This window comes from Ostrea edulis, chromosome 4 (assembly GCF_947568905.1).
Source record: "Ostrea edulis chromosome 4, xbOstEdul1.1, whole genome shotgun sequence".
NCBI lineage: Eukaryota > Metazoa > Mollusca > Bivalvia > Ostreida > Ostreidae > Ostrea > Ostrea edulis.
The window spans coordinates 61,363,299-61,377,852 of NC_079167.1; the positions used below are offsets into that span (position 1 = coordinate 61,363,299).

The 14,554-nt window shown below is 35.8% G+C and overlaps 1 protein-coding gene across 1 annotated transcript; it reads right to left on the bottom strand.

The window, feature by feature from the left end:
• Positions 1-4,488: 4,488 nt before the first annotated feature.
• On the bottom strand, positions 4,489-7,472 carry LOC125671659 (probable E3 ubiquitin-protein ligase MID2). Its single transcript, XM_056163268.1, has one exon. The coding sequence runs from the start codon at positions 7,441-7,443 to the stop codon at positions 5,311-5,313; it is 2,133 nt and encodes a 710-aa protein (XP_056019243.1). The 5' UTR covers positions 7,444-7,472; the 3' UTR covers positions 4,489-5,310.
• Positions 7,473-14,554: the final 7,082 nt, after the last annotated feature.

A 14,554-nucleotide genomic window follows, 5' to 3' on the forward strand; every position in this document is an offset into this window, starting at 1 on the left:
TGAACCCCTGTGCCAAACATCGCTGATTTATTCAGGACATCATGCCTCTATTGACCAAATACAATTTGTATCACGCTTTACCTCGATATCTTGAAAGTGGTGCCTTCTCCTCAAAATCAGAGTGGAAAAGATCTGTTAAATCCTCCGTCATCACTTACCATTCTGATTCCAGACGACAACGCATGCGTGCTGATCCTGACTTTACCCGATTTACCATTCTTTGCGATGGAAAATCACCAACTCTGTTATGGAATATTCCGCACAATAATAACGAGATTCTTCTGTGCAAGTTTATTGTAAAATTATGGACTCTTCTGGATACACCTCCTGAAATTTGCTCACTGTGCGCGAGACCTTTCACGAATGTGTTTGAGCACGTATCAACTACTTGTTCTGAAACAATCCTATATCGCGACGCCTGGTGGGAAACTCTAATTGAAGACTTTGATATTTCTCTGGCTGCCGACCTATGTGGGCTATCCCAATATGACTTGTATTTATTTATCCTCGGCGCTAGAAGCATGCTCTTAAACTTGCCAGATTTTGACATTCCAGAACTACATCTTCTGAACTTTCGTTTTATAAGAGATGCAGCAGCAATGTATTATAACAAACTTCGAGTTATACTGTAACTAAATCTTGTATATGATTGTAACCTGTTCTTTAGGTATTTTGTATTCTTCCTCTCTTCCATTGTAATTACTTGTATTCCTTATATTATTTTGCACATTTGCACATATCTTGATTAATGCACTACTATTGTACTTGTAAGAATCTCCATCTGGAGGAAATAAAGAAAGAAAGAAAGGACTGCTTATTCAGAACAACCACTAATGCCTTATTATCCATATGAAATAAGACTTTTTTATTTGCTAATTTACTTACCCACAACTTTTTAGGTCACCTGAGTTTACTCAGGTGACCTGAGTAAACTCAGGTGACCTGAGTAAACTCAGGTGACCTATTTCAATTTGTTGTCATCCGGCGACGTTCGTCGTGCGTTAATAATTGAACATTTTTAACTTCTTCTTGAAAACTATCTGTCCAATTCTTTTCAAATTTGGTATGAAGCATATTATATTATTTAAAGCCTTTCATCAGAGGATGCACTTTTGAGGGCATTGATCGAAGTTTTAAGAACACAAGTTGTTTTATATTCTTGCTGAACATGAGAATTTAGCTTAGATATTCAGAACAGGAACTTTTTTTTTTTTAGATTTCATAGACCTTGGGAGTAGTGATACTTTTTCCACTAGTGCTCAGGTGACCGATAAGTCCTGTGGGCCTCTTGTTGTTAGGGTGTTAGCGTTTGGTGTTCTGTAGTACTGAGAGGAAGGAGGCATGGACTGGGGACGAAAGGAACTTCTGTATGGTGGTTGATTTGTGCCATTTGTGCTGTCTGATTTTAGAGGAATTCAATATATGTCTGTTGTACATAGTTATTAAATACATTTACAAAAAAGAAAACATCTAGAATCAAATTATAATTCTCTGATACTTGTATTCTACTGAGGAAATCTTTTTGTGCAAATGTTATACCAGGCATGTTGAAATAGGTTAGGGTGGGCAGGGGGACTGGTCTGTCCCATTTTTACAATTTACTTTTACCGTTATTTTAGTATACAAATCTCACCAAATCGCCTGTATTTTGCCGTCTTTTCGACCTGTTGTCTTTTTATTATTTCGGGACGAAAAGAAAAGTGGCTAATTATGCTTTTGTCGTCTTTTCGTTTTGTCGTCTTTTCGCCTCGAAATAACGAAAAGACAACAAATTGTAAAATGGCACAAATCAACTAGCATATGCAACAGCATCCCTTTCATACCCTCAGTTAGGTGCTTACGTCAATCACCAAGGGAGATAACTCTATGATAACTGCACTTCGTCGATAAAAACCATCTTATTTGCATAGTGCGAAATATATGCCCCATTATTATTGAGACTAGACTGTGGACTTTGAACTTAAAAATGTACAAATCAAAGGTGACTCTTAATTCTGATGTTAAAGGTCAAAGGACAAAATATTTTATATCCGTTAGGCCTGCATACATTGTATATATCATTACAGCAATAGAATTTCTATTGAAATGTTTGCACGTTTCAAGATTTTAAAAAATCTGTTTTAAAACAGCTTTATTTCAACCTTGAATATTAAGTTTCTGTTACATATGTCCGCGTATCACAGTCCCTTTCTTTTAAAGGACAACACCTTGTTCTCTATTGAAGGGGCTTACACATATTCATGTATAGTAAAAGTTTCGTCGGTTGTGAGTTTTACAAGTTCACATGGACATTAGCTTACAGGTATGAGCTATCAATTTCAATCACTTGACGTTGATGTTCATTTTATTTTATTTTTTATCTCAAACACAAAAAGCAAGAAATAATGAAGTTAAAATAAAACATAATTCGTAGAGTCTTAGCATTTTAACTGAATATGAGATATTCTTAGCATTTATCATTATGAAATATCAAAAGAAGTTGTAAGTATAGTGGGACTCATTTTTATCTAATAGATAAATTACAACATTTTATTCCTTAAAATGCGACAAATTGCTTGATCAGATTCTACTTTTTCTCTGGATGCATACTGGTAGAGCTGTTAGCCCCTAATTCGGGTAATAAGGGATTAGTTTAGTGTAGTCAATGTATCATATAGAAGAGTAGGAAGTCCAGCAGTGCGGCTTGCGGGGAGCTTAGCTCACCGGAACTGTAGGCTCAAATGAGCTCTTCTGATCAACGTTTGTCCACCTTTGCCATGACCATTAACTTGTATTTTAGACCTCTTTAGAGCCACTGGACCAACTTCATCTAAACTTGACATGTATCCTTGGGTAATGGGGATTCAAGTCGGTTCAAATGAAGGACATACCTATACTTACAAGGGGATATGACCGGGGAATGCTGACAATTGGATGTACATGTATATGTTCGATAAATGTGAATGTACATGTATATGTTCGATAAATGTCTAGATCCGCTGAAACCTAAAAGTCAAATTTTGCATGAAGACATCTCTCTCAATATGTAAAGTATAGATTTGAAGTTTACTCAAATCATAAAGCCACGTACAAGGTGGGGCAGGGGGTTTGTTTAGGAAAATATGTAAACATCTGAACACATTATACCCTCACTCGTGTTTTGTTCAAACTATGACCCATGGGGCCAGGGCGGGAAAACGATAGGGGTTTGAAGTATCACATATATCATATCTAAGATTTTTGTTTTAAAATTCTTCTTAAGAACCACTAAGTAGCGGTTGTTAAATTAATATGCATTGAACTAGCAAGCATTTTCACGTAGTGTACATTAGATTTTGTACACACCATGAATCATATCAACGATAGGAGTTGGACTCGTAACATAGAGCAATAAAGGGAAAAATTACGTAGGCACATGAGATACAATTTGTTGAGAAACACATCCACATGTAGTGAATATTCAACTTGTTCAAACGATGACACTCACGGAGAGATGGGTCAATAATAGGGGTTGAATATTATACGTAGAAAGATTGTCCAAACTCTCCTTCTCCACTAGAGTTCGGTTTTGTTTGGCTGATATACTAGCATCTTCTTGTAGTGCAGATTCCGCTTCACAACGACTCCCAGGACAATGTGGGGCTGATTGATACACTAACAGTTCTAGAACAGCACAAGTCAAACAACTACCGGTATTTTGTATAGAGGTTTGAAATTTTAAATAGGAATGCATGTATATTGGAGAAATTTAAAATACTCTTTTCAAAAACTGTAAGGACCCTCTTCAACACTTCCAACTATTCCGGAGTCCTGTGACCCATGGGGTTCTTGATTATACCCCCACTTTCTAAAGAAATTTCGGTTATACTGTTAACCTGTTCCGTCCGTCTATCACAATTTCTTCTTCCTCAAACTCTACTTTTATTCTAAGCAGTAACCAATTAATCTTTTGGATTCCCAGAACTCCTGTTATATTTTACACAGTAGCCATTTTGAAAAATGATTGGTGGTGTCCTGCAGATGTGTAATAAGGTTTCGGAAATTTCATTTTTATCCTGGGAGTCAAAAAATGACATTTTTTCGATTAAAAAACCGATTTCCACAACTCCTCTTACATTTTACGCTGTAGCCAAATCCTCTTTTGGAAGGTAATTGGTGGTGTCCTATATAAGTACAATAAGGTTTCAGACTTTTCATTTTAACCTTGGAGGCCAATTATGGATTGAAAAACGGCATTGTTTTCAATAGAAAACCTGGTTCCCAGAACCCTTCTTACATTTTATGCAATAAGCAAATCTTTGGGGAGATAATTGGTGGTTTCCTTTAGATGTAGAATGTTTTGGAGGGAACGGGCAAATGGGGTGGAAAAACGAGGAGGAAAAACCTGGTTCTCAGTGTATTGTGTCATGTGCAACAAGTATATATTTGTGGTAGTAGTAGGGACTTATTTAAAAAAAATAAATCTTCCTTCTAAAACTGCTTTTCAAATACAATTAATTAATTATCAAGTCATAATTTTATTCTTTATGTTGTCTTGAATTAATCATATAAAATACTAACATAAAAGGCCAAGTTGCATCAAGATACCACCATATTCTCAAAATTACCACATGTTCATTACCACGTCTAAATAGTCTACGTTATCGCTACCATTAGCCAGCGCCTTATGAATGCACATGTATAAAATACATCTGAAATAGCTAGAGATGGATAATTTAATTTATGGTTGTGTAGCGGTAATGAGTTCCTCCAAGAGGTCATATTCTCACCTGAGCATTTTATACTAAATTTGATCATGTATATTCAAGTAAATCATAAAATAATTATTGTGTCTTCGTTGCTAAATCAATACACAAGAAAGCCAGAGAGTACAAAATGTATATTTAAAGGCAAACGTTTGCTGTTTTACACCGACAGCTCGTTAGTCTTTTGGAGTTATCCTTCTTACATCACTTGAATCGTTTATCGAACGGTTCAGAACAATGAAAATACACTTTCCCTGGTTTTGGAAGGAATGAATGTACTTTACGTTACAATTTTCAAACGAAAAAATATCTTTAAAGGAAATGCTTTTCTTTTTAAAATATGATTGCACACATTAGGTATTCTGGGATTGAGTTAGGTTAAATGTCTTGACCATGTAACCAAAACATCCTTAAACCCACAACTAAACAGCAAACAATCAAACATTGTGCATATTGATACATTAACAGTTTTAGAACAACACAGCAAATAAACCTACAACCGTCGATATTTTGTACAAAAGTTTACACCGGGCTCCATAGGATTGGTCTTCCAAACGTTTTGTCTTTGATTTACATGGAATGTTCTCTAGCATTGATTGTATAAGATAATTGTGTCACAGGCATCAATTGATTGATTCGTGATGAAGAAAATGTTTCTCAGACGAGGATTAAAGCAGAGTTTGACGGGGTATTTCACTTTGCCAATGATGATCTGTTGTTTAGTCAGATTCTCCACTAGACGCACGACCAGGCTGGCGCCATTGCAGCAGACATACACATTATTGTCACTGTCCACCTCTACACCGGCAGCACCTTTAAGGTTCACTTCGTCTTGGAGGACCAGTTCCATGGATTGATCAGGGTTGAGAACCAGAAGCATGTTTTGCCGGATGTCGGTGATGAAGAACCTTCCACGTTCATCCGGACAGGATGAAATGTAGTACGGGCCTTTAAGTTTGTTGATTCCGGTTTTATCACCATAAAGGATTTTTGAAATTTTTCCTCGTTTGTCGATAAACTTGATGGCCGCTTTGGATTTCCCCATTTCGGAGAATGTAACAATGAATCCGCCATTGTGAAACGCGATTCCTCGACATGCTCCATAAGTTTCAAAGTACCTGACGGGAGCGATAGAGTCTCGAACTCTGTAAATTCTAACCTTTTTTCGAAGTGGAAAGGTTACAGCAATATGGTCACCATCAATACCGGTCATATCCCATGGTGCGTCATATTTTGCATCACCACAGCTTAGAGAGTGTTTGAATTTTCCTTCTTGGTCGAACAGTTTTAAGCTTCCATTTTCATTGTCGGCAAGAACGATGTTTCCATTATCCATGTAAACCGCGCCAGTGAAATTGCAAACTTTCTGATCAGATGAGATACTGCCGTTGAATTGAGACAATTTCTCTACGGTACTGTTGGATAAAGACTTGTGTTTCGGAGGATCTGCCAGTTTGATTTTGTTTTCATGGGAAGTTAAACGGCCGATTGCTTTTTCCGCTAAAACGTTTTCTTCAAAATCAGAAGAAAAGGTGTAATTGTATGATCTTTCTTTGTTAGCAGATTGATCGGACACAAATTCTGTTTCCGTGTATCGCTTCAGTTCATCTGCTGCGGGGGCGTGGAAAAGTATATGCCCCTTAATGTTTCTTCTAATGCTAGACTCCAGTTTCTCTTTTCTGGAGGTCATGGCACTCATCATTTTTCGATAGCGCGCTATCTGTTCGTCCAGCAGATTTATCTCTGCTTGATGAACTTTTTCTATCTGCTGCAGAGCTTGGGATTCTAGGGTATCCAGAACGATCTTGGAATATTTCACTTTCGCAGCCACCTTCTCTGTGACTTGTCCTTTCTCTTTTATCAGTTTCCTCCTATTTTCATCTTTGAATTGAATGACAGAATCCGCGTATTGAATGCATTCATCAACACCACCCAGTAAATTATCTAGATCAATTCCGAGGTCCTTTGCCATCTCTACATCTTCCACACTCTTTACGTTTTCACATTTTCGGTGATCCAACGCAACGCAGGTCACACACACAAGACATGCATGATTCACACAAAATAAATCCAATTCTTTCTCTGAATGAAAAGAACAAGTACCGGTGCTATCCTCATCATATATGTGTTCAGGTTTTAGTGAAAATATGTCCACAATCTCATGATCTTTTAAAAGCTTCATGCTTTTATGTTGGTCGATGCAGAATGCACACAGTCCTTCCTGGCAGTAAATGCACCAGTGAGACGCGGCCTTGAGGGGTTCTTCTTTACCTTGACAAGGCTCGCAAAATCTCATCTGGAAAGTTTTGTCCATGAAGGACGTAAACGGACGCGGAGAAATCTGAAGGTTGGGAAGCTGCATAGTGTTATGAGCACTTTGTGAACCAAGCATACCTGAACGAGGACTTAACCTCGAAGACCTTTGAGGCAAATCCAGAAGGTCGTTGTAAGAGGACGAATTTCTTTTGGACCTGTGAGACAATGACACAGACGAAAGAAAATCTTCTAAGAGTGGAATGGGTTCCCTGCATACCGGACATGGAACCTCGATGTTCGGAAGCCTTCCGTTTTGAGAAAATCCCGTGACGTAAGCCTTGATGCATGATTCGCAGAATATGTGAGAACATGGCAGAGTGCTTGGATTTTTCAAACCCTCGTCACATAAAGGACACACCAAAAGTGAATTTCGTCTGGAATCGCTGAAGAGAGATGAAGACATTGCGGCTTAAATCATGAAACACTTGAAACGTGTACCTTCGAGCTCTGTTAGCAGATTTTGTTAAACTTCAATACTTTCTTCGAGAGAAATTTAAATTAATATATAAACAATGTAGATCTTCATGCGGATCGATGCGTTTTATGTCGTTTTATGTCTGGTTTTGTGTATTGTTTGAAAAAGCGATTTAAAGTCAAAGTTTTGAAATGATATTTGATACTTTCCACAATTAATGCCGGTATTTAGAAAATTAATAGCTTCGTGTTATATATATATATATATATATATATATATATATATATATATATATATATATATTACATGTGTACATTTAAAAGCACTGAAAGGACCATGACACTGTTAATTATTTAAAACTCCAATTTTCGACGCAACCCGCGTCTTTATCAAGATACATATATTACATAAACAAATATCACACACCATCAAAAAACGACAAATATTAATAATCTACATTGTTAACAAGAATGATACACTGTTATACTGAATTAAGAAAAATGGTTTCGTTGTATGTGTGTCTACAGACGATGGTGTATCTAGAGATTGTACCATAGTCGGGTCGGGATGAAAATAGCATTATTTTCAAAATTATAGAAATCAGACAAATTTAGTGAGAAAACAATGAGATAGTGAAATAAGATGGTGGGAAGATAATGATTTGGAATGATTAAGTTTAAAAATATTTTCGTAGTCCGTACCACTGTGGATTCGGATATGGTAAACAGTGTCGACAACGAAAAATAATATGATCACTAAAAGAACACGATTAAACTGCAAAACCAATTAATAAACAAATAAATATCTCACTAAAATCAACAATCCAACGGTGAACGGGAGAGAAGTCTAAAGAAAACATACTGTATTAATTTTCAGCTAATATATTTTTCAAGGTCAAACAAATCTTGAAATTGTAATATCGAAACATAAAGAACTATGTGAATCCGTACTTATGAATATTTAGAATAATGTTTTATCATGGTTTAGAAGTCTAAAGATGATATATTGATGATATACTAGTTTTCAAGGTCAATACATTTTTGTTCTTCTTAACCCCCCCCCTCCCCCTTTTAAAAAGCGAATTAAAGCCGCAATCTTGAGACCAGAATATGAAGAGAGAGAGAGAGATAGAGAGAGAGAGCGAGAGAGCAAGAGCTATATAAATTCATAATTGTAATGATTTCTAATAATGTTTTTAAAACATAATTAGGAGGTATTGAAGGTCAAACAATAGTCGCAATTTTGGAAATCCTCATTATGGCTAAATTAAGGAATTCAAGGTCAGAGCCTTGCAACGAGGGAAACGAAAATAACGAACAGTAATCAATCTCATAATTCCACTAAAGAATACAAAATCAATAATATAGGGCAAACACAGGCCCCTTGGCACACCAGAGGTGGGATCAGATGCCACATCACATTCCTTTAAAATGTAGTGATTTTACGCCCATACGAAATTAATAGACTTTTTAATAATGTGTGGTCAATGAAAGAACTTTTTACAAATGTTGCCAATCATTATAATATACAATATTTACAAGAATGCGATTTTTACAGGATAATTTAAAAAGTTTTATAATGCAACTGTTTATATATACGAAATGACCCTTTTTACCTGTTTATGTATTTTTAAGTTTTATGTCCGTCGGATGGGACGTTAAACGGTGTCCCGTGTCAAGGATCACAACCCCTAGGCAAGCAAAAAATCGTTTCCCTGATTTTCGAAAAAGAGTAAGCTCACTGGGGGCCGTCAGGGAAACTCAAACACCCACAACCAAACGTATTTGAATTAGTTTAAAAAATAGCAATGGTCATAGTTATAAATGGCTCATTCTCAAATAACAGATTTAGTATTTTGGTTAATTTTCGTGACAGGGCATATTTTGGCCAAAGCCGTACCTTGCTCTTTACATACTGATTTTGACTACGAATAACTCCGTTTACCTGATCAAGATATAGGGCTCTCGGTGGGTGTGACCGGTCGACAGTGGGTGCTTACTCCTCCTAGGCACGTGATCCCACCTCTGGTGTGTCCAGGGGTCCGTGTTTGCCCAAATATCTATTTTGTATTGCTTGTGTGAGTTAGGAGATTGATCACTGTTCGTTATCTTCACCTTTCAAATATCCATTCTCAATGACCATTTAGTGTGTGGCAGCGACAAAAACAACAAATATTGACTAAATATTAAGGAGGTACTCTAAATCGTCATAATGGTTGACTTTCTTTTAAGACATGAATGAAAATATAAATGTCAGCAATATTTGTCCATTCATTTAAAAAATGATCGCCTAGCTCAATAGGTTAGCACGTCTCTTTACCGTATATACCGCTCACCGTATATACCACACCGCTCATATAATTCGGTTAAGGAGGAATGCTACAACAGAGATATTTGATATGAATGAAAAGTGGAGGATATGTACAGCAAAAGTTTGAAGTTGAACAACTTTCAAATTTACTTCATTATAGGATTAAACATTCTTTTTGAAAAATTCATCGATGTGTAAACTCCGGACATTTTACTCACAAACTGAATAAAAGTGCGAAGCACTTTTATGTTAAGTTTGTGAGTAAAATGTCCGGAATTTACTCATCGATAAATTCTTTAAAAAGAATGTTTGATTCTTATAATTCCAATTCATTCACTTTATTAACAATTACAAGAATTTGAATAGTTTCCCCGCAATGCGTTATTTGTTTTCAGGCGTGTATGAATACATCGCGTTTTCGGATTTATTGATGTGTAAACTATTGTTCAGCTTTATTTTTGTCCAATCAAAACAGTTGTAACAAATAACATTGGAATTATTTAGTTAAAAAATGCAGTTTCAGTGGAAAGCAATCTGGAAAAAAAAATAAACCCCCTGCTCGATTCGAACCCGCGATCTACAGGTCAGCAGTATACGTGCTATCCTACTAAGCTACCCAGCAATGTGAAATTAGAAATCAATAGACAAATATTGCTAGTACTTATATTTTCATTTGTGCTTTCATAGGAAGCCAGCCATTATGACAATGAGTACCTCCTTAAGGGCGTTCGCTTTGTGACCGGAAGGTCGTAAGTTCGAGCCCTGCTCTTGCCGTGGCTACGTCAAACCTAAGACGTAAATAAAGGTAGAGATGTTATTTCGCAAAACGCTCGGCATTTAGACAATTATGGGTCGTTTGGATATGACCTTACCAACGGAGGTCCCGTGTTCGCGGCAATGAACCTCGCTGCTACGGCCCTGAGGGGTAAGCATAGGTCTAAATTTGTAATACTTTACCTACAACTGGTGACATCTCTATATGCCTGAAAAATCATCGAAAGGAAAAACAAATTTACTATCACAAAATTTTCCTATTTAACAACCCTTACTTTTGCATTTTTGCTTAATTCTATACATTTATTTTATCACACCAAAAACAAATTTCACCCAATATATCGGCACAGTCCTTTTGCATGTATTTATAATTAATTTAACAGGATCTGACATGCGGATACGGACGATGTCCTCTAGTTCAAAGCCTGAATTGCTTCCTAGAGCATGGATGCCACAAAATGGATGAGTGCAAAAATTATTGAAGATTTACTGTGGATGATAATTATAATTACAATGAAAACAAGTCCCAGCTACCCAATGTTTGATATACGTACTACATGCCAACATACTACATACAAAGTTTCACCAGTCAGATAGCACATCACAATTTCACACAAAATACCATTAAACTGGCACACACAACAGTTAAGTGTCTAGGTGGGAGTGTGGGTGGTATGGCCGCATTGTGAATCCGAACCAGAGGAGATAACCAGATACCGACATAGTAATGTAAAACGGGCAAACCAGTGGTGCCGTGGTACTCACAGGTGCTGGAAATCCAAATGTGTGGATGACATAAAGGATTTAGAATGGTTTTGAACCTATCTGATGTCCCTGTTCCTCCGGGGGGATTGCTGCTGAGTAATAGTGCCAGTGCATCATATACCATACAAGGCACTCCAGACACAGTCTCCCCACCGTTTAAAAGAGGTGGAGAGAGAAACCAAGCCGTGCTGAGGCTAGTGATTCTCCAATCCATATTTTACTTTGTACTGTAGATAAAGTTTTTACTAACTTAAGATTGGCGACCTATTTCGCACACTGACAGCCCTCCGTCGTAAAAGACAGATGAAGGAGGAACAACAGACCAGATGAGATTTAATATTCCTTTTTTTATTTCCCCTGGTATACCATCGATATGATGGTCTTGCCATGACCCAGTACTACATTTACCCACCCCCTACCACTGATGAAGGCCAATGAGTATGATAACTTGATTGGCTTTTGGGTCTCCTTTCGAAAAGAAAGCTACCATGCTGTAACAGCGATGCAGGAAAAGGAAATACAGGGTGATGAGATTAGATAACTTGATATGGGATTGGCTGCACAATATCAAGTCGTACTTTACTATATTCTTGTATTGGTAATATGTAAAAAGGACTGCCCCATATGATATCGTAAATTAAAAGTGATTATCTTGATATGGGAATAACATAATCTACATTAATTTACATCGCTGTGTGTTTAAATGATAGGGATGAATTGTTTTGAGAAAAAAAGTTTATTTTATTTCGGGTATCCGATGTTTTTCAGATGATGAATAATCTCGAAAAATTGCCATTAGATTCAAAAGTAGGAAGAGAATTTTTGGCTGTGCCTGCTGCCCAATCTTTGTGTATAAAATATTAATTCATTGAAATATAAATAATTATTTGTTTTTCAAAAGAAAAAGAAACAAAATCTTATTTTAGTATAATAAAGTCAATGTGCTTTTTAAAAATATTGATTGTCGTAATGCAGTACGTCTTATCTGTCTAGATATGGAAAAACGATATCCTTAAACATTTGAAAAGGTTTAGGTATATATTTTTTGGTTAGTAATATGTTTCAATTATGTAAATATATTTGTAACCAGTAGGCTTAAATGTGGTAACGTTATCAGCTTCAAATCTTCTGAAAATTGAAATAAATATGTGATATACATATATAAAGGCTGTAACTTACTCATTTGTGTATTTGTCAAGCAAATCAATAATATAGATCGAAATATGTTTTCTAGAATATATACTTATTCTCAACTTATTGAGTCGACAAAGACCTAATTCTATAAGATGAATTTTAATGTAAGATTTCAAGTTTTGAAATAAACCTTGTTTTGTTCATTCTAGTAATAGAACCGGAAACGGATAGATAACTTAGAAAAAGAGGATGAGGGTGGAGGGAATGCTGTCATTTGGCTGAGGCACTTTTTCCTTGGGCGGAAAGATGGACCAGGGGGATCTGAAGATTTGAAATAAAAGCCCTTATGTTGTTTTCTTTCTTATTTTCTTATTCTCTAACCAATTTTCCGTTTACTGAGAATGTATATAAATGTATTTAAGACATTTATTTTCTATATTTTGATTCTACTTTTATTTCTGTCGAATTCCCTGACGTTATAATAGATGTACTATTTTCATCAAAATCCATACACACGACTGCAACGCATGCATGGGGAAATGGCTATCATTATAATTCGTACAGATATCAAAGGCAAAAACGTAGGAAATGTAAATATTGTTTTATATATATATATATATATATATATATATATATATATATATATATGACAGCCGCAAGGCACAAAGAAATAAGAACTTGTACGGATTAACCAAGTCCTTATCTGTTTATTCAATGTAACAGTTTGATCGTCCATTGTGATGTTACACCCCGTGATTTATGCTAATGATTAGTTGACATAAGGTCAACACTCATTTTAGGTAATTGTTTAAATTTGCAGCTGTCTAGCTGTTTTAATGAATTGAACTATCAACTCAGTGAGTGCAGAATACCCACTGCTGCGTCGGGGGCAATAATAATTGATTATTGTAACGGAGGCAACGCATCTTTTTTCTTTCTTTTTTCTTTCTGTTGAATACGAATTAAGTGCATTAATAATCATACCAATAGGTGTAACGTGTGAGTGTATGAAAGTAAAGTTGATAATTTCCTTTCACGTAATCAAATATTTCAATTTTCCCTAGATTATATTCATGGGGCAAACACGCTTGTTTACATTAATGGCACACTGAGCGAAAATTTGGAAGAGTATCTTCCGTCCATGATATTCGTTTAACGTTTATTTTGATCTTTAAATGTACATCTTTCATTTAAAACTTATTATGTATTCTACACGCAAATTGTTTGAAAAAATTAACATGAAATCTATCTTCAAATGAATCTGTAATCCAACGAACGCATGAAACTGTTGGGTATTGCAAATAACTTGTTGCAACAAATTCTTTAAATAATTCAATTTTAACGTTGAACCAAACCCTGCGAAATTTATAGATGCTATATACCATTCTTCATTATTTCATACAAAAGTACTTGAGAATTTTTATTGAAAATAAATTTAGCGATTAAAATTAAAGAGTTTCAAAGATTGTTTCTTCGTGAGCAGCATCTGGCTTATTGAAGATTAGAATTAAATATCTATTTAATATCTAATTCAAAATGTAATCACCAGAAGGCTTCCCACAAATGAATACCCACTTGAGGGTACAAAGAACTATCCCTCCGGACATGATATTAACAACCCACGGGATGTTGGTGCCCGAGTCAGAATTGTCCCTCTTGATTAATTAAACTTCAAAAGATTAAAACGCCGGATTAACGTTCCTGGGCGTCCTAACCGCATGTAACCAGGCGAAAGAGCACACATTTCTTTTCTAACTCTATGATATATCATTACTTTATTATTCGAAAGAACAAAATGTGGTGGGTAGTTGCATCATTATGTATGTATGTTTCCGTCAGGGTTTTCTTTTTATAATTTGAAAGAAAAACACTTAATTGAGCTGTCAATCTTTTCTAGTAGAATCGGGAAAATTTATCTCTCAAATCTGGCGTACTTGGGATGTTTACAGACGATGGTTGATAAAGATATGCGGAATTCAAATTAATCCTCATTTAAAACAACAAAAACTCATGAAATTAATCATATCAGAAAATTGTTTACCCAGTTTCCTTCACTAAATGGTCATTTCAATGATAATAGGTTGCCCGTCTGTGGCAATCGCTGGCAATTTATTCA